General features: G+C 38.6%; 2 protein-coding genes across 3 annotated transcripts in view; one reads left to right on the top strand and one right to left on the bottom strand.

Annotated features, from left to right (window-relative positions):
* Positions 1-2,077: 2,077 nt before the first annotated feature.
* LOC107592495 (sulfated surface glycoprotein 185) lies at positions 2,078-4,107 on the top strand. Its single transcript, XM_016282028.1, has 6 exons — positions 2,078-2,182; positions 2,297-2,380; positions 2,459-2,515; positions 2,599-2,679; positions 2,948-3,043; positions 3,745-4,107. The coding sequence occupies exons 1-6, from the start codon at positions 2,078-2,080 to the stop codon at positions 4,105-4,107; spliced, it is 786 nt and encodes a 261-aa protein (XP_016137514.1).
* A 13,909-nt stretch (positions 4,108-18,016) lies between these two features.
* The window catches only part of LOC107592417 (ankyrin repeat domain-containing protein 34A), a 15,189-nt gene continuing 9,651 nt past the window's right edge, over positions 18,017-23,554 (bottom strand). The window contains exons 2-3 of one of the 2 annotated variants that reach the window (XR_001609977.1): positions 18,684-20,897; positions 18,017-18,062 (exon numbers count right to left, since the gene is read on the bottom strand). Coding sequence is in view for 1 of the 2 variants with exons in the window: in XM_016281924.1 (XP_016137410.1) it covers positions 19,227-20,798 (1,572 nt within the window). In the remaining variant the exon portion in view is untranslated. Of the gene's footprint in view, positions 18,063-18,584; positions 20,898-23,554 lie in introns of those variants that run through there. The other variant, XM_016281924.1, reaches the window with a different exon arrangement.

A 23,554-nucleotide genomic window follows, 5' to 3' on the forward strand; every position in this document is an offset into this window, starting at 1 on the left:
ATTGCAGAAATATACTAATCATCCAGATCTTATGTGTTGTGACTGGCAGGGTCAAGTGAACATCTTAAATTCCAAACTTTCTTTGGACCAGCAGAAAATCTCCTGTGTCATTATCTCTAGGTTGTACTTTTAAGTTGCATTGAAAAAAAACCCCTGAAATCTAAATCAGCTGTTTTTGCCAATGCTGTTTGAGTACCTTGTGATGTGTCGTCTGAGCAACTCTTCCAGTAAATCCTGATTTTCAGCTGTGAGAATGTGCACAGTGACATTTGCTTCCTCTTCCTCTTGGTTGACAGTAAAAAGAAAAGCATGCTTTTAACTTCTGTATGGTTAATAAATTGGAACTGATATTAGTATATTTGCATATAACTATGCATAACCACTTATGTCACTGATTATTGTAGTCACTATGGCTAACTTTGAGGCGACTGACAATAAACACTGCATGAAACCATGCACCACCTTAAAATGTCCACCTTCTGTCTTAACACTCTAGCCACATCCTTCTTTAAAAGTGTGTTTAGTTGTCTGGAATCTGACCTAGTAAAAGTAAATACCTCACACAGCAGTGAACACACACCCCTGGAGCAGTAGCCAGCCATTTATGCTGCAGCACCCAGGGAGCAGTTGGGGGTTTGGTGGCTTGCTCCAGGGTACCTCAGTCATGGTATCGAAGGTGGGAGAGAGCACTGTACATTCACTACCCCCACCTACAATCCCTGCCAGACCTGAGACTCAAACTTGCAACTTTTGGGTAATAAGTCCAACTCTCTAACCATGAGGCCACGACTTCCCCAATGTTATTAATATATTATTCACCTAAATGCTAATACTAGCATTTGTATTGCTAGATCTCAGTGCTGCATTTGATACTTGTGACCACAATATGCTCCTCAACAGACTGGAACAGAGGGTGTAGGACTGTCTGAGACACTTTTCACATTGGTCTTACACATCTTGATGTTGAAAATGGCCCTATCATTTACTTACATTCTAAACTAAAGCTGGTACGTCTAGTCCTGTCACTGCAAAAACATTGTATCAGAAGTGGGATTCAAACCCACGACCTCCTTACAGAGGACCAGATGTCCCAACGTTGGATCTTAACATTAGTTGAGTCTGGCACCATGACCACTCGGCCATCCTGACATGGTAGGTTGATAGCGATAAACTTGATGATCCTTGCTTCCTTGTGTCATACTAATAACAAATAACAAACAAATACTGCCTTTAAAATCTTTTGAGTTGACCCTTGTGACTCTAAAAGCCTTAAGATCAACAAGTATAATGTATAATAAGTATAATGCAATGTTTACATCTTAAAACATTTAAGAATAGTTCTCTTCATATTTTGTGGAGGCGGAGTCTTTCAGTCTGAGCTAAAAGACTTCTTACTAGGAAAAACAAAATGAAAATGACTCCTGACACATAGTCGATCAATAATTATTCATAAGTACCATATCTTCACATACTACATGGATTTGAATTTGGGAGCTGGAAAAGTATTACTTAGTGTAAGTATTCTGCTAATACTGTCTGTGTTTGTGGGTTAGGTAAAAGCTGGAATAAGCAGTTAGAACTAAATACTATTGCAAACTATCATGTATAAATCCTCTTTATGTGTTCAATGTACTCACTGTGGTTATTGCAAAAATATACTGTGTAGATGGTTGTTTTGTAAGTTCATGCAGATCTTGTGTTGTGACTGGCAGGGTCAAGTGAACATCTTCATTCCAAACTTTGCTTGGACCACCAGAAAATTGTGACGTCTCCTTGAAAAAAAACTCTAAATCTAAATCAGCTGTCACTGTCAACACTGTTTGCTTACTTTGCTTACTTTTTTGTCTAAACAACTCTTCCAGTAAATCCTGATTTTCTTCTGTGACGATGTGCACAGAAACATTTGGTTCCTCTTCTTCTTGGTTGATAGTAAAGAGAAAAGCATGCTTTTAACTTCTGTAGGGTTAAAAAATTGGAACTTATAACAGAATACATAAGTACATCAGAGTTTTTAAATGAAAACATTAGTTTCTTACAGTTCCCATCCCAACACATATTTCTTTCAGTGCATTTAAAGATGCCTAGACGTGATGATGTGACCAGCTTTCTTCAGCAGTCAGTGTCACATTTTGACCAGCGTGTGGTGTCTAAATTCCTGAAGATCAGGCCAAAGATTCTGGGGGTAAAACAAACTGACACACTTGAATTTTTCATTTTGATTTGAGGGGAAATGAGGAAACAGATGCTGTATTTTAGATACAGCTTGTACAATAGATGCTTGTTTTATATCTTACAGGTTTTGGAAATATCAACAGGTATAACGATGTTAATCTTAACAATCTGGACAGGATTTTTATATCTCCTCTGGTCATGTTTAATTGTAAGTATTTAATGTAAACATCATAACAGCATTGTGCAATGAACATATGCTGAATAATATTCATTATCTTCACTGCAGTCGATTTTAACCGGATCTGTGACAGTGTCAGCTGCATGTACACGTAACACATGTCGCGTTAGTCTGAATATCTAATAAAAATTATTAAACTTTTTATTAGATTACAATGCATTACATTTTCCCCATTGTTCCCATTTCAGGTCAGAATCTCACAATTTCTAAACTGTTTCAATGCCATAGCAGCTGCTATCTCCATCCCACTTCACTGTCTTGACAGTGATGTAAGTGTCTGTATAGATGTCCTGCTTTCATTCTTACAAAATTAAAACATATTTGCAAAACTTACATTCTAACCAGACAAAGTGCTAATACTATCAACTATAAAACATTGTTTTAATTGTAGCCTATTTAAGCTCCACACTAATATGTCCTTTATAACATTTATATTACTCATGTGCGGTTTCTGTCAGCTTCTTAAAGATAAATATTTATAACTAATCATAAAATGTGTTTTAGGTTATAATGTCTACTGTCTGTGTACTCACTCAGGGTGTGACTCTAATTCTCTTGGTTTTCTGTGATGCTCTGGTCTTCATCATCTCTGTTATAGTTGCCTCGTCTTCCTGTGACTGCTGCAGGATGAAGGTAAACAGATTCAGTTCAAAGATCTTACTTAAAACTGAAAATAAAAATACTTTTGTCATTATTTACTTACCCTCATGCCATTCCAAATCCCTATTTTTCTTCTGTGGAATACATAATGAAGATGAATGAGGACTGGTTCTTTCACTCTGCAAAATGAAAAAAGCACCATAAATGTAGTCCATATGTTCATGCTCACTATATATTATAAGCCTTCTTAAGACAGGATAAAGCAAAGTCAGCCTTAGCTCTTCTTTTGAAATATATTTTTTTCAGTGAATCAGATGAGCTTACAAAAACTCACAAAAGCAGTCTGACATAAAAACAGTTACATTTAATGATTGTTTTATACTCTTAAGAAGCAACTGATTCAACCATGATATAAGAGGATGTTTATTTCAAAATTAGGTTAACTACAATCAATTTTATAATAATTTATTTCTAAATGTGGAAATGCAGAAATAATTGTATATTAGATTTATATATTAGCACTTTCATTCACACAGAAAGATGCACTTTTTATATTTCATCCGTATGATTATTTGACTGCATTTTTGACAGAAGCAACCTCATTTGCCTATCCATTCTGATTAGTTAATTAACTGGCACTAGGTGTCACTACATCCCCTTTAGATTTACATGCAATAATGAATGCAACACAATAATGATGTTCTATTTTTGTTGTGTTCTCTGTCTCTTTCAAGTCAAGACATGTTGCAGTCAGTTACATAAACCGAGATGTGCCTTATATGACTGACAACAATATTGTGCAATCAGGCCCTTTTGCACCTCCACCAAATTATGATCCAAGTCCTTTGGAGCCTCCACCAAAATACCATCAAAGTCCTCTCGCACCTCCACCAAAATACTATCCATATCCTACACATCCAGCAAACTACAACCCAAGTTCTTCAGCACCGCCACCAAACGATGATCAAAGTCCTTCTGCACCTCCACCAAACTATGATGCAAGTCTTTCTGCCCCTCCACTAAGTTATGATCCAGGTCTTTCTGAACCTCCACCAAGCTACAATCCATGTCCTTCTGCACCTTCAGTGAACTATTAGGTAATTAAGAGGCCATTTCTAGCCTGTTGAAGAAATCAGTTGCATTTTTGCCACAGAGCATTTTTCAAGCTCCTTACTTTCTGGATATAATTTATAATTTCCAAAGACACACTCTTAAAACAATGGGACAGTTCCATATTTTCAGCATTCATTTGTGTTACCTTATAAGCATTCTTTATAAGTGCACAAGTTCACAACTGTAAACGTTTTTTTTTTTCATTGTTTTTATAACCTTAAATTTGAGTTTGAAATTCTGTTATAATCGACACGTCACAGAAACTAACATTAGAGATTATATTGTATTTAATATTGTAATGTTAAACGTATTACTTTTTACTATAATTATTAGATGTATGTGTGTAAATACAATGTGAGATATTAGACATCATAAAACATTGTCTCTGCCAGCTCATTCAAGTGTTTGGTATTTTATGACATTTAATCAAAATAGCAGATAGGACCAGTGTTATAAAAAGAAACATAATGCTGCATACTCTAGGCTATAGTAGGCTACACATCCCAGATGTTTCAGAAACATCTATCCATCCATTTTCCAAACCTCTTGTTGAGTCACTGGGATGCTGGAAATGCTCAAATGTCTCATGGAAAACACAGCAATGTGCTGTGAGGTTCAGGTAACACCAGTCTTAAAGGTGGGGTAAGTAATTTCTGTTAGCCAATGTTGATATTTCAAATCACCAAAACAAACAGGCCCCTACCCCAAAAGGGTCTAGCCCCTATTTTGATAGCTCCGCCCCACACATACGTATGCAACCAAGGCAACTATTAGTTCTGTGAAACAAAGCAAAACCAATGTTACACCGTGTCAACACCGGATGCGAGCGGTGCAGCGCAACAAAATACTATAGAACTCATTATAATCAGTGATGCTGTGTACACGACAAATCCCCGACAAAAAACTGCTGCTGCGTTCTATTTATGACACACTGACACAAATTTCAAATGATTTTCAGCGGTCGCTTCATCACGTCCAGCATAGACAGACTTTAGCTGTTGCGGCGCGGTGCGGCGCGACAACTGTCGTGTCCGGTGTAGACACGGTGTTACTCACCTATCGAGAAGAAACAAAGCAACCTCGGCGTCCAATTGCAGGCCTTCCGCTCCCCGCTGAGTTCTCTCCAGCGCTGGAAAGCTGATCCGATATTTACACGGGTCCTACTTCTTGCCTTATCATAAGCCTTCTTTAGTTCTGCAGACATTTTCCTCTTTTGTTTTTTATCCGCCATCTCTATCTTTCTGTCGTCGCTCGGCTCGGCTATTGTCCGTCTTGTGCACTGAGCGCTCTGTCCTCCACAAAATGAGTAGACACACCCTTTACTGCTAATTGGCTACAAGTTTGTTTTGGTACTCGGCCCGACTCAGTTTTCTAAAGCGTTTTTGATAAAATACATATACCCACCTATAGCCCACTTATTGATCTGGAGTCTCTCCTGGATTTAGCACGTAAATCATATTGGACGCAGTTGTTTTTTAAAGATAGGCTATGTTAAATATTGAAATTTGGTTAATTAAATTGACACTGTATCTTTACTTTGAGCAGTCGGAAACAAAATATATTTTCAACTGTAATCGCGTGTATATATGATTATATTGGAATGTTGGAAATAGTTGCGCTGCATGTCATGTGAGAGAAACCGCGGCACCAGGTGGAGTTTAGTAAACACACACGGACGGCTACACTCTTAAAAATAAAGGTGCTTCACGATGCCATAGAAGAACCTTTTTGTCTAAATGGTTCCATAAAGAACCTTTAACATCTGAAGAACCTTATTGTTTCACAAAAGGTTCTTTGTGGCGAAAGAAGGTTCTTCAGATTATAAAAAGGTAAGAAAGAGATGGTTCTTTAAAGAACCTTTGATTGAATGGTTCTTTGTGGAACCAAAAATGGTTCTTCTATGGCATCGCTTGAAGAACCTTTTGAAGCACCTTTATTTTTAAGAGTGTAGAGGAGGCCTTCTTGCTGTGAGGCGACAGAGCCTCTGATCACTGCCACCAATAGCAGCAGAAACATGCATAAATAGTAGTATACTTGGGATGTGGAGTCTCATAAACTGCTTCTTTCCTAGATTAGGCTACAACTTGAAAAGAAATAGAAAATGAAAATGACAAGACCTAAGACAAGAGCAACATAAAGGTAAAGTAATGTCGTAATATATTGATTATTTTCCTCAGATTGTAAAACAAATCTTTCATAATCCTACTGCTAATCTGAATACACACAAAATTGGAGGAAGATACTAGCCTATTACTTATTGTGCATTTTGTGGAATAAAAATGTAATTTCTAATACAACCTTAGTTTAGCCAGGGGTGCCCAAACTCGGTCCTGGAGGGCCTAGCTCCAACCCCAATTAGACACACCTGAACCAGCTAATCAAGCTCTTACTAGGCATACTAGAAACTTCCAGGCAGGTGTGTTGAGGCAAGTTGGAGCTAAACTCTGCAGGACACCGGCCCTCCAGGACTGAGTTTGGGCACCCCTGGTTTAGACCTTTAGATCTTATGCATTGTGACTGGCAGATCAAACAAACATGATCTTTCCAAGCTTTGTATTAGAAAACAGTAGTGTCGCTTGTCCCCCTATTACAATTAAATATATATATAGAGAGAGAGAGCTTTCCATGTAGGACCTGAGCAACATAAATCAAGTAAATCCCGATTTTCAGCTCCAGTGTAAACAGTGACAGTTGGTTTCTTTTGCGTTTGATTTTTCTGTGGCTGACAGTAAAGAGAAAAGCATGTTACTAAGGGCTGAAAGATTAACAAAATAAAGATGTATAGGCCTATTTGTAAATTACTTAAGTAAATGAAATCGAACTAAATTTCCATCCCAATCCAAACACATATTTCTCTCAGTGCATCTAAACATGATCATGCGACCAGCTCTCTTCAGCTGCCAGCATCTCCATTTGACCAGTATGTGGTGTCTAAATTCCTGCAGATCAGACCACAGGTCGTCGGGGTAAAGCGAACTGTCCCACTTCAAGATTTTTTTCTGCTAATATTAATTTTGGGCTAATGAAGAAATGTTCACCATCTTGTTTTATATTTTACAGGGTTTGTAAATAGTATTAGGCATAACGATGTTTGCCTTAATCTGGAAAGGTTATTTTACATTTTGTGGGCTTCTATCATTGCAAGTCTTTTATTTCAGTATCAGAGCAATATTGTGCATTAAGCAAATGTTTAAACAATATATCTTCTTCACTGCAGTCAGTTTTAATTGGATCTTTGACGGTGTTCGCTGCACACAAACGTACCATACGATGGGTTTGTCTGAATCTTTTAAGTATTTTACATTTCATTTTATTTGAATGAGAATAATAACAGAATACAATAAATTATATTTTATACATTTTTGATTTACCTAAAGAGCCTTTCTCATTTCAGATCACAGCCTCACAATCTCTAAACTACCTCAATGCCAAAGCATCTATGTTCTCCATCCCATTTCATGGGTTTGCAAATGATGTAAGTATACAGACTTCCTGCTTGAAATACATGAGATCTGCAAAAATCACTTACTCCAGAAGAGCACTTGCATTTATGTTGGTTGGTATTAAATGCATCAGTTACCAATTATTTAGTTATACTTAATACTAATCTCTCCTTTATGCTGTTTATATCAGCCTAGTTGAAATTTAGTACAATTTCCTCAAGGCAAATAATTCTAGCTAATGCAAAAATGTGTTTTAGTTCATAATCCTCCTGCCTCTAATATTCACTTAGGGTGTGACTCACATTGTACTGATGGTCTGTGATGCTCTGATCGTCGTCTTCTCCATTACTGTTGCCTCAACTTCCTGCTGCAGGCCAAAGGTAAAACTCAAGACGTGGTTTAAAGATTCTTACTTAATAGGATAGCTGACACAAAAATAAAAATTCTGTCATCATTTACTCAATCACATATCCTTCCAAACCTGTATGACATACAACACAGCTTATTTCAGTGAAAAAACCCATATAACAAATTAATCACATTTATATATCACAGCAGGTCTCTATTCATTCAGATGAACAATGCCATCTTCAACTTTTGTTCATGTGCATAACAGATGCTTTTACCAAACATTCAATAAAGTGGTAATGTCATATGGTTGATATTATGCATGTGAAATAAATGTGCCGTATTTTTTCTGTTCTCCTTTAGTGAAGGCCGGTTTACAGGCAATACAGTGCTAGGGTTTATCAAATGAACAGTCCTCTGCCTGGTGTGACTGTCAACAATATTGTGTTTGTGACTCAACCAAACTCTGCTGCAACACCAACAGTCTTCAGTTCAGTTCAGTATGGGCTGCCATCAGAATACGGACTAGCCTTTTCCAGATGGTAATTGAGCTATTTTGACAAGCATGAAGAAATTACGTTTGTCTACACTAAAACCCTGATAGTGTGTGTGTGTGTGTGTGTGTGTGTGTGTTATATTAGAAAACTATCTTTACAATAATGTAATGGTTTAAAACAGGACACTCACAGACATCATACTGTCTCTTACAGACCTGAGGACTGAAGGACAGAAGATAATCGGGATCCCAGCCAAAGAATGAACTTAACAGTTAATTTATGTATTATATTATACTTAAGTTTCAGGTTTTCCTTTCTCTTTGGAGTGTTACAAGCTGATTGTGCATAGATAAGATGACTCAGGAGGACAAATCATCTGGTACAAATCACAATTCCACAACCACATCAACACAGTAAAGCAAGGCAAATACTACACCTGGCTTAAAATCCACAAGGAACTGCTCCCATCCAGAAATGTTATATTCCTGTGTGCCATATACATCCCGCCATCAGAGTCCCTCTACTACAGCGAAGACATATTCTCCACATTAGAAGAAGAGACAAGCCACTTCCAGGCCCAGGGAAACGTGCTTATCTGCGGGGACCTGAACGCAAGAAGAGGACTACAGCCGGACTTCACCGACGCACAGGGGAGCAAATATATCAACATATTCTGTAGCATAATAAACGCTCGACTATTAGACTTCATCACCACACACAATGTACTGAGCAGAAGCCAAATCGGATTTTTACCAAATTACCGTACATCTGATCACATCTATACATTACATACTCTAATTGAAAAACACGTTAACCAAGATAAAGGTAAAATATATGCATGCTTTATTGACTTTAAAAAAGTTTTTGACTCAATTTGGCACCAAGGACTATTCTACAAACTTATTGAAAGTGGCATAGGAGGTAAAACCTATGAGCTTATCAAATCAATGTACACTGAAAGTAAATGTGGCGTAAAAATCAGCACCAAACGTACAAGGTATCTTTCCCAGGAGCGTGGAGTGAGACAGGGCTGCTGCTTAAGCCCAATGCTATTTAACATTTACATCAATGAACTGGCGAGCAGTCTGGAGCAATCTGCAACCCCTGGCCTCACCCTACGCAACTCACAGATCAGATGCCTGCTGTATGCAGACGATCTGCTTCTGCTGTCTCCCACTCAACACGCTTTACAGCAGAACCTGGACCTGCTACAGCAATACTGCCAGACCTGGGCTCTGACAGTCAACCTGAAGAAAACCAGAATTATGATCTTTCAGAAAAGATCAAGATCCCAGGGAACACCACACACATTTACATTAGGCACTAAGCAGATAACACACACATCACACTATAACTACCTGGGTTTGAAAAACACATCCATGGGAAACTTTAATCATGCCGTGAATGAACTGAGAGATAAAGCACGCAGGGCCCTCTACGCCATAAAACGGCAATGTCCTATAGAGATCCCTATTAGAATTTGGCTGAAAATGTTAGAATCAGTAATTGAGCCCATTGCCCTCTATGGCAGTGAGGTGTGGGGTCCTCTGACAAATCCCAATCAAGATTTCACCAAATGGGAAAAACATCCAGTTGAGACCCTGCATGCAGAAATCTGTAAAAATATATTACACGTGCACCGGCACACAACAAATAACACATGCATTTGTGTTGATGTAGCCACCACTTGTGATTTTAAATAAATATGTGAAGTTGTGTAAAAGGTTTAAAAAAAAGGTAAAATTAATGATATTGCATGATCATGTTTATAATTTTTTGGAAATCTATAAAATAATGCCATCTTTAAAGCCTAATTTTTAGTCTGTACTCTTGACTTGCTTCTGCTAAAATTACAACCAAATGAATCAACAATTTAATTAGTTTCACATTGTTTCATTGCCTTCTCATGTGTCAACTGTAAGAACGAAAGTGAATCGAAAGTTAAATCACTGATGAAACAGATCATATTAATATACCTTTTGATCTTTAAGAGTTCTCAAAAGGGTATTTAGCGTCTTTCGCTAATCTTGACGACAATCGCTTATTTATAATAAATTCAGCACATTCAAATCTTGTTGGATCTTAGCTTTGGTTTACAATCATTGAACTTACTCTTTCTCAAAATTACTGTTGCTCATGTTTAAAGGAAAATATTTCATAAAATAAGAATGTGCAGGTGTGTGTCGTATCCATGCACTCCAGCAGAGGGCGTACAAGGGGCAAATAAACAACACGTCATTGTGTAAAATATGAACATTTGTTATTTATTTATTTCAGCAAATTTTTTTAATAAACCAAAAATGAACACTAAAATAGTGTTATAAACAAACATTGCTTTTCTATGATTTGCTTTTAAACCTTACCTGCTCTTTGCCTTAAGTGGCTATCGGTTACTTATGTTTTGATGTCTGAGTTCAGGGGCTTTGTGATCTGTACTGTGCTGTCTCACAGCTGGGTGTGTGTGTGTGTGTGTGTGTGTGTGTGTGTGTGTGTATGTACCTGTTTTTCTATTCTGGTGGGGACTCGTGTCACGGTGGGGACCTAAATTGAGGTCCCCCACAGTTAAACAAGCTAATAAATCACACAGAATTAAGTTTTTGAAAACCTAAAAATGCAGAAAGTTTCCTGTAAGGGGTAGGTTTAGGGGTAGGGTTGGTCTAGGGCAATAGAATGTACGGTCTGTACAGTATAAAAACCATTACGCCTATGGGATGTCCCCACTTTTCACAAAAACAAACCTGTGTGTGCGTGTGTGTGTGTGTGTGTGTGTGTGTCAGACTGACAAGCAGTGTTTTTACAGGACAAGTGCTCTCAGGCGTCGCTGAAACTGCTGTGTGTCTAACAAATGATGAGACTTTCAGAGATTCTTACTGAGATTAGATGAGAAGAGAAATTCCTCTGGGATGAAGGTCATTCTTTCTCCGACTGTTTATGGAAGATGCCCAGAGTCTGGAATGATCTGCTGGATTTCATTGGATATGTTAAAGCATATATATATAATTTTTTTAATATAAACGAAACCAATGAATAATAATAATAAATTAACTAAAATAATTAATGCGACATTAAAATGTTTTTTAAAAGGATGTTATTATTTTTTTTTAAAACAGGTCATTCCAGCTGTACATCTCTGTTCGAGCCCGCCGTGACGTCACAAAGGAATTAGAACGTGTCACGTGTCAGTATTTAAAGGCTTGGAACTCACTAGCTCATTTTGTTGGTAGAAGTTTCGGAGTAGTCTGTTTTCAGAGTGAAAAACCTGTGTTATCATGGTACTGTTTTCACGACTAAAGAAAGCGTTGAAAGTGGAGCGTGCACACTAACCCCAACCCTGAGTGCCGCTCAAATTCTCGCCCATCCCGGCGGAAAACCCTCCTCATCGGCTCGATGAGATGCCTGCTGGTGCTGATGTGATAGATGAAGGGAGAAAGGAGGCAGGGAAACAAGAGTAAAAGAAGAAGAGGTTTTGGAGATGTCGCCTTCACTTTTTCAGCCAAAGAGGAACATACAACGTGGCTAAAGCAGAGAAAGTGAACCAGAGTGAGGCGGGATCGTTTCTGACTCTTACTGATGGTTAAAAACACATATGATGATAAAAGTTTGGAAATTTTTTAGGGAAACTTCTGTTGTTCTCGTGTAGGCCTACAACAACAACAAAATCAATGGCCCAGATACTGCTGACATTATCACACCAAACATATTAGAGTGACAGTTTAAAGACCCCACATGAAATAGCCTGTTACAGTTAACTAAAAGCATACAAATAATTTTCGTTATTTTGAATTATAGAAACGTAAGCTGAAATTAAATCAAATATTTTAAAACAGTAAAATCATTTCAACTAGTTGTCAAAGCAACATTTTTAATTTGAATTTAGTTTAACTTTGTGTACTAAAATAACTCAAACTAAATCTGAACTATAAATGAATATTAACTATTAAAAACAGAACAATAACTAATAAAAATGACAAAAACACACAACAAAACGAATAAAACCTTAAATTTCAAATGAAGCCTAAAAAAAATAGTAAAATGATAAATTTTTGTTATTAATATTCCCTCTTTAGATCAGATTTCTCTACAACACATCCCTATTGTAGAGATCCATGATCGTCAAGAAGCTCCAGCCTCTGAAGTGCTCCCTGCTCCTGAGGAACAGCTGGAGCAGGACGTCCTCCAACATCAGGACGTCCACACTCCAGTTAGTTCCTCTGAAGTTGACAAAGTGGAAGAGCTGGACAGGGGTAAATTTACTGCCATAATCCAATTCTCACTTTCCCAGTAAAACAAATCATTTTACTTTATTTGGAGATGTTTATTTTTTTATTTTTTTATTTTAAAAGTGAACTTCACTGTAACTTAAGTATGCAATATTTTATTCATATTTTTGGTATTCCCAACTTTAGATCAGACTTCTCTACAGCTCATCCCTATTGTAGAGATCTATGGTCTTCATGAAGCTGTAGAGGAACAGCTGGAGCAGGACGTCCACACTCCAGTTAGTTCCTCTGAAGTTGACAAGGTGGAAGAGCTGGACAAGGGTAAATTTACTTCCATAATCTAAAACAATACACACATTCTCGCATTCCCATTTTTCAAACGTTCCCCTAAATGAAGAACCATTCTAATTTGAATACGCGATATTTCATTCCTATTATTTATCTGATTTAATTAATGTTATTGGTATTAGCCTCTTTAGGTCGAACTTCTCTACAGAAAATTGTAGAGATTCATGATCTTGGAGAAGCTCCAGTCTCTGAAGTCCTCCCTGCTCCTGAGGAACAGCTGGAACAGGACATCCTCCAACCACAGGATGTCAAAACTCCATTGAGCTCCACTGAAGATGAAGCGGAGGAGCCAGACCACAGTAAGAATAATAAATAAATGAGAATTAGTAACAAAAATGTAATTACATATGAGAAGTTTAACATTTGTTTATCTTTTAATAGGCCACATTTTCTGGAGATATGAATTCGGTCACAAGCTGGGTGAAGGAGGCTACGGCTGTGTGCATGCAGGAACTCGATGCGAGGATGGCCTGAAGGTTTCATTTGTTTACTTACTCCTTTTTTACTTACAAAACTTTCTATTCAGTATTCATGACTGGACTGATCTCTGTGCACATGCTAACTGTTAGTGTCAGGTAGCAGTGAAAATTGCTGACAAGACACCAAATACGCCATATATCAGAGTTGTAAGTAGCCTGCGCTCTTTATATTATTGCTTCTCAGTCACTGTTTCCCGTTTCTAACATCTCATATTCATGTTAATCTGAGAAAGCACCTCCATCTAAGCATCATATATTCTTTCTTTTAGCCTGGTCATCCCAGACGCCTCCCCTTGGAGATCGGCCTGACACTCATGGCCAATAAGGGCCCCAGTGTCCCGCAGATAATCAAACTCCTGGACTGGCAGGACGACCCAGACCACTACGTAATGGTCTTGGAGCGGCCCATGCCCTGCATGAGTGTGTTTAATTTAGTGAAGCTCCGACAAAGGCTCGATGAGAAGATGGCAAGACATGTTATGTGGCAGGTCATTCATGCCGCTAACACTTGCTGTGAGCGCGGCATCTTCCACCGAGATATAAAATTGGAGAACCTCCTGGTGAACCCGGACACGTGGGAGGTCAAGTTGATCGACTTCGAGTGCGGCACACTCATGAAGGACTCCGCCTACATGGCCTTCAATGGTATGCTTGATGATTTGCTAGCGGGTTGTTTAACTCCTGCTGTAAATGTCTTCGAAATGAATTAAATATCAAAATCTCTTCCTTTTAGGCAGACATGTTCTGTCCACCGGAGTTTGATTTCGACGGCAAGTACCACGCAAAGCCGGCAACAGTTTGGTCATTGGGGATGCTGCTGTTCGTGATGGTGTGCGGGTATTATCCAGACGAGAAAGACCTGCACAGGATCAGTAAGATCGACTGGTCGGACCCTGACCTGTCACAAGGTGAGATCTTCATCAAAGAACAAAGCTGGACAAATTGAATTCTAAATATGAAAGTATACCATTTGAAATATAAATATAAAAGGTGTAACATACTGTATTGGTTAATAATCAGACATCTCTCTCATCTTTTTGGACAGAATGCTGCCAGATGATCCATGCTTGTCTGCAGGCTGATCCGCAGCGGAGACTCATCCTGGAAGAGATGCAGCTCCATGACTGGCTTATGGTACTACCATTAGAGTCTATGATTTGCTAAATGTTTTGTTCATATAATCAATCAAATTTACTCAAAATGTACTAATATACTTAGATTAATGACACTGATTTATGTTGTTGTTTCAGGTCGTGGAGTAAGACTCCCTGTCACGGCCACTCTGTTGTTTTCTGTCTTCGGTCGGCTTTGCGTCTGGCAGGCTGACATTAGTGGCCTTTCCATCCCTCCACTTTGGCCTTGGTGTCTTGTGTCCTGATACCACCTTGCACCTTAAATATTATTTATATTTATACTTTGTTCTAGATGTTTGTGTTAAGTTTTAGTTAGGATATTTGCATTTGTATTAAGATATTTATAAGGAATGTGTAATGTGTCATTTTAATTTTTGTAAGTATAATAGTAGTATAATAATAGAATAAATATATTAGAATAAGGATAATAAGATAAAGATATTTGTATTAAGATATTTATGCACTTATATTAGCAGAGTGACTGTAAATTGGACTACTGTAATCAGTCTCTCTCTATATATATATATATATACAGTGGGGCAAAAAAGTATTTAGTCAGCCAGCAATTGTGCAAGTTCTCCCACTTAAAAAGATGAGAGAGGCCTGTAATTTTCATCATAGGTATACCTCAACTATGAGAGACAAAATGAGAATCAGATTTACCAATTAATTCTTTAAAAATCCTACAATGTGATTTTCTGGATTTTTTTTTCTCATTTTGTCTCTCATAGTTGAGGTATACCTATGATGAAAATTACAGGCCTCTCTCATCTTTTTAAGTGGGAGAACTTGCACAATTGGTGGCTGACTAAATACTTTTTTGCCCCACTGTATATATAAAAAAATATATATTTTAAATCAACAAAAAGTAGTCTTCCATTCACCACTATACACTCATCCATGACACACAATTTTAGTGTAGTGTACACAAATATTCAGAAATGTCAAAATGACAAAAAAATTATGTTCACTTCACACAAAAACTCATCCTGTTAGCCTGACAGAATATTTGATTTAACTGTAATAAGTACTAACAATAAGCTTTATAAAGCACATTTGGCCTAGCGTGTATACTGTACGTTCAATTGACAACACATTGAGCACTTAGCATACAATGTAACAGTCGACTGAACATGTTGCCTAGTTATGTAGTCATTTCTGTACTCAAAATTAATACTTTGTTCATTTTACATATAGAAACAACCTTATGATGACCAGATTTGCAGTGTCATGCTGTCAATTCAAAGACCAAAACGAATATCTTTCCGAAGAGAAAAATTCACCGTCATGAGTGAGTTCTGAGCACTGACTCTCCAAAGTTTTGCTTTAGCATTAAGCACAATTTAGCATTGTTTTCCCCCATCCGCAACCCTTTTAGAACAAACCTTAAACATACCAGTTGAGAACCACTGGTATAAAATAAATTGGTGACTCAGTCATGCATTTATTCAAAGCAATTAAAAGCCCTTGAAGAAAATCATCGCCTCAGAGAAATAGCACAACAGCATTTTGTTTTAAATAATTTAATACATTTTAAAATTATTTGGTTTACTACATTTGACCTGTGTTTCACACTAAACATACAAAATAACAAGAAATATTTAATCCATAATCCATTAAATGATGCATTGATAGTGTAACTGTGACCCTTCTATGTGAATGGAGAGCAGAACACCAGAGTACGGCTCAAACTACCCAACGACAGTGTAGCACAGACGGAGGTCCATTGTGTACAGCACCTAAAACACCCATTACACTATTAACATCTTTTCAGGTACACTTGAATACAGTTTCAACTCATTTAAATGGGTGTTTTTGTACAGCAGGTCAGAAATATTGGAGATACTTAGATACAAACATATTTAGAAACAAATCAAACTCACGGTTATCTTGCTTGTGTGTTAAATGAAAAGAGGAGAATCACTCAAATCAATGAATACACAGCAAAGTGCCAAGATTCTCCTAATTGCATCAGGATGACAAAGGGCTAGGTAATCAGAGATCTGGATTTCATTCCGTCAGTTTAACAGGTGACGGTTGGCTTTTATCGCAATCGTTTTCAGGAACATTGCTATAGCCATTGAGCTCCGGCTGCTCATATATTATTTATTTCAAACATCCTGGAACACAAAAGCTACCATCAAAGTGAAACTGCACCACCAACAATTCCGTATTAAACATTAAAATTTGTTTCAATAAAAATAAAAAACAACAAGAATAAAACCCTACAGGCATAAAAAAATATTCCTCTTTTTGTTTTCATGATACATTTCTAGTACACTAAGTTTAATTCACATCAAGTTTAGAACATCTCAAAGCAGAAGCACTATATTCACTCACATCATAAGCTTGAGTTGAGCTATGTGTTTGACATGGACACACTGTGCACTGCAGCTCTTTAGGGAAATTCATTCTCATGTATTTTGTGCAGAGATTCCTCCTCTGAATGTAAACTGAGCTCCCAGCTCGTCTTGAACTATTTACTGCAGCATGTTACCACAGACACACGTCCGAGTGATTGTTCACATTCACGATAATAATATGAAATCAGTGCTGAGGCAGCACAGAATATTGCACGTTCAAACGCTTGAGACACAATTGTACTCTGTACAGTATGTACACAATATCTGTGCTCGGTGTCTCCAGAGGGAGTGTGCGTTAGGCTAGGGGTTTCTCTCTCCCCCTCCACTGAGTCGGGTCAGGGTGGATCTGTGTGGTTTTGGATGGGCTTAGAGTTTCTTTGGAATTTTGAGTTTCAAGAATTGCACTTCTCTTATTTTGTATCACGTTTAAGAAAGATAAACGACCCATCCAAAAGCCCTGAAACATGCAGTTTGTTTAACTGGTTCAATTTTGTTTTTAGTCATATAGCTTTTTAAATGCTTTTATGTTAATTAATTCCTGTAATATTTTATTGCACTTTAATAATGCAATAAAATGTTATTCAGAAATGTGTTCATCATCTAACACTATCATTTGTTCCAGGAATATTTAGCAGTCAGCCATCTCCAATACTTTCTAGTGTACATCCTGTGGAAAAAATCAGGTTGCCATTGCTAAATTAACAGTCAAGGACTCAAGGACTACAATTCTTAACCTTCATTGCAAAACAAACACGCAGAAATAAATATTGCATTAAAAAGACTTGAGCACAATTATTTACAAGTAAATTATCACCTTTAAATTCAATTTTAATAAAATTACTTGAATCAATTTAGCTGTACTGTAATGGCTGAAGAAATTAATATTTGAGTTTTCAACTTCACTTGATGTTGTTACCAAAGGAAAACAGATGGATGTGCATTTTTTCAGGAATATTAACCCAATTATTCCACAGGATCATCACAGAAAAAAATTACAAACAGCTTGTACCCTTACTGGGTCATCTTTGTACCTTATTTACCTCAAAAAATGCATAGTAGTACCTTAAGGGTACATACCTATGAACTATTCTAAGGTACAAATATGCACCTTTTAGGGGTGTCATATAGCTTTTTAAATGCTTTTATGTTAATTAATTCCTGTAATATTTTATTGCACTTTAATAATGCAATAAAATGTTATTCAGAAATGTGTTCATCATCTAACACTATCATTTGTTCCAGGAATATTTAGCAGTCAGCCATCTCCAATACTTTCTAGTGTACATCCTGTGGAAAAAATCAGGTTGCCATTGCTAAATTAACAGTCAAGGACTCAAGGACTACAATTCTTAACCTTCATTGCAAAACAAACACGCAGAAATAAATATTGCATTAAAAAGACTTGAGCACAATTATTTACAAGTAAATTATCACCTTTAAATTCAATTTTAATAAAATTACTTGAATCAATTTAGCTGTACTGTAATGGCTGAAGAAATTAATATTTGAGTTTTCAACTTCACTTGATGTTGTTACCAAAGGAAAACAGAAGGATGTGCATTTTTTCAGGAATATTAACCCAATTATTCCACAGGATCATCACAGAAAAAAATTACAAACAGCTTGTACCCTTACTGGGTCATCTTTGTACCTTATTTACCTCAAAAAGATGCATAGTAGTAACTTAAGGGTACATACCTATGAACTATTCTAAGGTACAAATATGCACCTTTTAGGGGTAGATAAAGTACAAATTTGTCCTTTTAAGGGTAGTGCCCCATCAACAACTAGCTATGCCCCTAAAGGTACAATTTGGGCATATTTGTTTTCAGACAGTGCACAACATTAAGAAGGCTGATAGCCATAACAGCGCTAATACTTAGAGAAACCTGTAGAATACAAAATCTGCGAGGTTTCATCTGAAGGTTGCAGCAATTTCAAACACCAACAGCACTTCCATTGACACCAATGGGTCCATCTTCAAGCATTCTTGATGATCAAGGAATAATCCCAAATAACATTTGAATGGTCTCCAAATTTGGAATAACTGATCCTTTTTATGATCTTGAGTGACCGTGACTCATTTTCACTTTCATTGTCTGGATTTGAAGATGGTTTTGTCTCCACAATGCATATTTTTGATGTATGTACTAAGTTCTAAAGGAGCTGAACTGGACCAGAGCATGTTTGCCTCAAAGATGATGTAGATGAACCCAGTAATGAAAACTCTCGGCCAGCACTGACTCTCTCTCATTCTCCTTCTCTCTTGCTCTCAATCTCCATTCATTTCCATCACCTTTTCTGTGAGGATTTCCCGGAAGGTCGAAAGCTGCTTCATCTGCTCCGTCTGCATCGAGTGTCGTCTCATCAGTTTCTTCTTCATCTTGAAGTCTGGTCCACGCTTTGGTGACGATGGCGCGACTGGCAGCAGGATCTTGCTCCCTGAGTGAACAGGAGAAGTGGGCTTTCCGTTGGCACGGATATCAGGAATGGGTCGCTGAGGGTTGATGTTGAGAGGAGGAAGGAACCCAGGTCTTGTGTGGGAGATGTGGTCCAAAAGGAGAGTGCCTGATCCCCGCCGTTCCAACAGTCCTGCTGGCCGCCGCCGCATTGTCATAGGAGACACCGAGTTGGGAATGCTCTCCAAAGACTCTCGAGAAGAGCTGGTGAGCAGTGACAAGGGAGAGGCGTTGTACTTGCGGCGCTCCACTGAGACACGTCCAGAATCCGGAGATCCAGGGATGGAGGCAGGACACAGGTGGGTGTCCGACTCGTAGTGTTCCATGCGGGTGAGTTTGGGGTGTGGTAAGCCACGGATCCCTGTCGGTGCCTGAGCCACACTGTCCTGAGTCTCAGGGGCCGTGTTTCGACGATACAGTGACTGGTGCTGATGTACTTTATCCGCCCAGGAAGAGCCACAGAGTGCTGCACAGTCTTCCGAACAGGACCGGTCCATCAGCTTTGGAGAAGATGGGTCATGGGTCTCTATACTGTGCCTTCGGGACAGGAGAGGTCTGCCAGGACCAGAAACTGTCATCCCATTCATCTCCGAGACCAACTTGTCCTCCTCGGCTAAATCGCCCTCTATCCGCTCCGCTCTCTCAGCAAGTACTGAAGGAGCCACCAGACCCCATGGCTCAGAGTTCAGTCTTTTCAGAAGCTTACGGGGTGGTGGTCTCCTCTCCCCTTGTGGTCTGTTCGAGGGTAGTGGGAGTGCTGAAGTCACGGCAAAGCTGAAGATACCTTCCTCCTCACCGGGGGCAGAGCCAGAGGTATGGATCTCTACCTCAGATGGAGACATGCAAGCAGGGGAAAGCTTGTCCACTATACCCGGAGATGGTGGGGAGTTCAGGTATTGTTTGGTCTTTTTAGTGCCAGAGGGAGATGTATCGGTGGTAATGATGATGACCTCTTTACCTTTGGCTTTGCAGGCATCCAGCAGGACCTGAAGAGTGTCCCTGTCGCCCTTATTGATGGCGTGTACGAGTGCAGAGGCCCCGGAATAGTCTTTCAAGCTGGGATCTGCGCCATTTTCCAACAGCAGCGACACCACCTCTTTGCCTGCCTTTTCTGCACACGCATGCATCAGGGCGGTCCGACCCGATTTGTCAGGGATGTTTGGGTCTGCTCCCTTCTCAAGCAGGTACCTCACCATTCTCTGCCGGGTCTGTAGATCATCGTATCCTGCCAGACAGGCCGCTATGACTGGCGTCTCCCCTCGCTCGTTCCCTTCATTGATATAGGCTCCGCCCTCCAGGAGCAGGCGAGCGAGGCGGAGCTTGCCCTGGAACACTGCTTTCAGAAGGGCATTGCCCTCCGTGTGCAAGGCCCCTCCATCACCCATGATGTCTCGCTCTCCACCTCTAGAATCCCAGAATCCCCCACCCCTCTCCTCCTCCGGCCTCAGCAATGTCGGGACATCCCGGCTCAGAATATGGTGAACCTGGAACAAAAACAAAAAGTGTTTTATCATAGGGGTTGTTTGACATTTGAATATTGCAAAGGAAAACTTCCAACTACAAAATCACAGACACTGATCTGACACCAAGGTTCCACAAATTTCAGAACTGAAGAACTGGCTTCTTTTCAGTTAAGTGGTTGGGTCACACGCAACAGGAAGTTGAATAGGAATCTGAATTGGAATAACAGTAAGAGGAGTTTAAATTGCAATACACAGAAAGGTAACACTAAATACATCTATCTATCTATCCTTTTAAATGAGGCTTTGTGAAGCTGACATTTAAAGATTGACAACCTTTGCTTTTCTAGTTAACTGTTACAGCTATATGAATTTCTCTCAATTTCAACTGTTTTTAATTTTAAATCCTTACATTTAAATTAGGGGTGTCAAAGTGATTAATCACGATTAATCGAATTCAAAATAAATGTTTATGTTTACATGTTAATGTATGTGTGTGTACTGTGTATATTTACATGTATATATAAATACACACATATACATGTATATATTTAAGAAATAATTACATGTAGACTATATATTCATATTTACATTTACATTTAGTCATTTAGCAGACGCTTTTATCCATGATTTTTTTTATCAAAATCAACAAAAGAGCAATGATATGCAAGTGCTATAACAAGTCTCAGTTAGCTTAATGCAGTACACGTAGCAAGTTTTTTTTTTAAATCATATAATAAATAAAAAGAAAACAGATAGAATAGAAAAAGAATAGAGCAAGCTAGTGTTAGAGGCCTTTTTTGCGTTTGTAATCAGAAGTCAGAAAGTCAGAATTATAATTGTATAATAAATAAAAAGAAAACAAACAGAATGCAAAAAGATTAGAGAAGTAAGTGTTAGTTTTTTTTTTTTAAGAAAACAAGCAGTTAGTAAATAAATAGAGAGCAAGTCTAAAAGGGGTCATTTAAAAAAAATAAAGAATAGAATTAAAATAGAGAGTGCTAGAGTTAGAGGGTCAAATAAAGATGGAAGAGATGTGTTTTTAGCCGATTCTTGAAGATGGTCATTCCACCAGGAGGGAACATTTAATTTAAAAGTCAGAGAAAGTGATTTTGTGCCTCTTTGGGATGGCACAATAAAGGGCCATTCATTTGCAGCATGCAAGCTTCTAGAGGGCACATAAGTCTAAAGTAATGAATTTAGGTAAAGGGGTGCAGAGCCAGTGGTGGTTTTGTAGGCAAACATCAATGCCTTGAATTTTATGTGAGCAGCTATTGGTAGACAGTGCAAACTGATAAAGAGAGGTGTGACGTGCATTCTTTTCAGCTCATTAAAAATTCATCTTGCTGCTGTGTTCTGGATTAATTGTAAAGGTTTGATAGAACTGGCTGGAAGACCTGCCAAGAGAGCATTGCAATAGTCCAGCCTGGACAGAACAAGAGCTTGAACAAGGAGTTGTGAAGCATGTTCCGAAAGAAAGGGCCTGGTCTTCTTGATGTTGAATAAAGCAAATCTGCAGGACCAGGCAGTTTTAGCAATGTGGTCTGAGAAAGTCAGCTGATCATCAATCATAACTCCAAGGTTTCTGGATGTTTTTGAAGGAGTTATGGTTGATGTGTCTAACTGGATGGTGAAATTGTGATGAAACGATGGGTTTGATGAAACCACAAGCAGTTCTGTCTTGGCAATGTTGAGTTGAAGGTGATGGTCCTTCATCCAGCAAGAAATGTCTGTTAGACAAGCTGAGATGAGAGCAGCTATTGTCGGATCATCAGGATGGAATGAGAGGTAGAGTTGAGTGTCATCAGCATAGCAGTGATATGAAAAGCCATGTTTCTGAATGAGAGAACCTAGTGATGTCATGTAGACAGAGAAGAGGAGTGGTCAAAGAACTGAGCCCTGAGGCACCCCAGTAGATAGATGTTGTGACTTGGACACCTCACCTCTCCGAGATATCTTGAAGGACCTATCTGAGAGATAAGACTCAAACCACTGGAGTGTGGTTCCTGAGATGCCCCTTGCCAACTGTGTTAATGATGTGAGTGAGTGCAGGTACAACTGAAGGGAAATGGCTTGAAGAAGATGAGATGGAATAGGATCAAGCGGACAAGTAGTAGGATGATTAGAAAGGTTGAGTTTGGAGACCTGCCTCAGAGAGTGAAGAGAAGGATCTGAACGAGTGTATGTTTGCTGGTAAGATGTGCTTGACAGATTGTGGTGTGGAAAATTGTGCACTGATCGTTTTAATTTTATTAATGTAGAACGTGGCAAAGTCGTCAGCTGTTAGAGCTGATGAAGGAGGGGGAGGAGGAGGACAAAGGAGGGAGGAAAATGTTTTAAAGAGCATGCGAGAGTTAGACGAATTGTTAATTTTGTTATGATAGTATGTCCTTTTAGCAGTGGAGACATTAACAGAGAAGGAAGAGAGGAGTGACTGATACACATTAAGGTCAGTAGTATTTTTTAAATGGCGCCACACCCTTTCAGCAGCCCTGAGCTTAGAACGATGCTCACGGAGAACATCAAACAGCCAAGGGGCAGAAGGCAAGGGGGAGACAGTGTCTAAATAAGATGTAAGAGTGGAGCAGAAAGTATCAGTAGCACTGTTAGCATCAAGAGATGCTAACTGTTTAGGGTGAGGAAGCGAAGATGAAACCATAGCAGATAGCCGGGAGGGTGAG

This window comes from Sinocyclocheilus grahami, unplaced genomic scaffold (genome assembly GCF_001515645.1).
Source record: "Sinocyclocheilus grahami isolate Dianchi unplaced genomic scaffold, SAMN03320097.WGS_v1.1 scaffold153.1, whole genome shotgun sequence".
Classification (NCBI taxonomy): Eukaryota; Metazoa; Chordata; class Actinopteri; order Cypriniformes; family Cyprinidae; genus Sinocyclocheilus; species Sinocyclocheilus grahami.

Bases quoted from the DNA above. Each gene is read 5' to 3' on its own strand.
- LOC107592495 (XM_016282028.1), top strand. From the start codon at position 2,078: ATGCCTAGACGTGATGATGTGACCAGCTTTCTTCAGCAGTCAGTGTCA. The intron at 2,381-2,458 runs GTAAGTATTTAA...TCTTCACTGCAG, and splicing joins TCCTCTGGTCATGTTTAATT to TCGATTTTAACCGGATCTGT. The intron at 2,516-2,598 runs GTTAGTCTGAAT...TTCCCATTTCAG, and splicing joins GTACACGTAACACATGTCGC to GTCAGAATCTCACAATTTCT.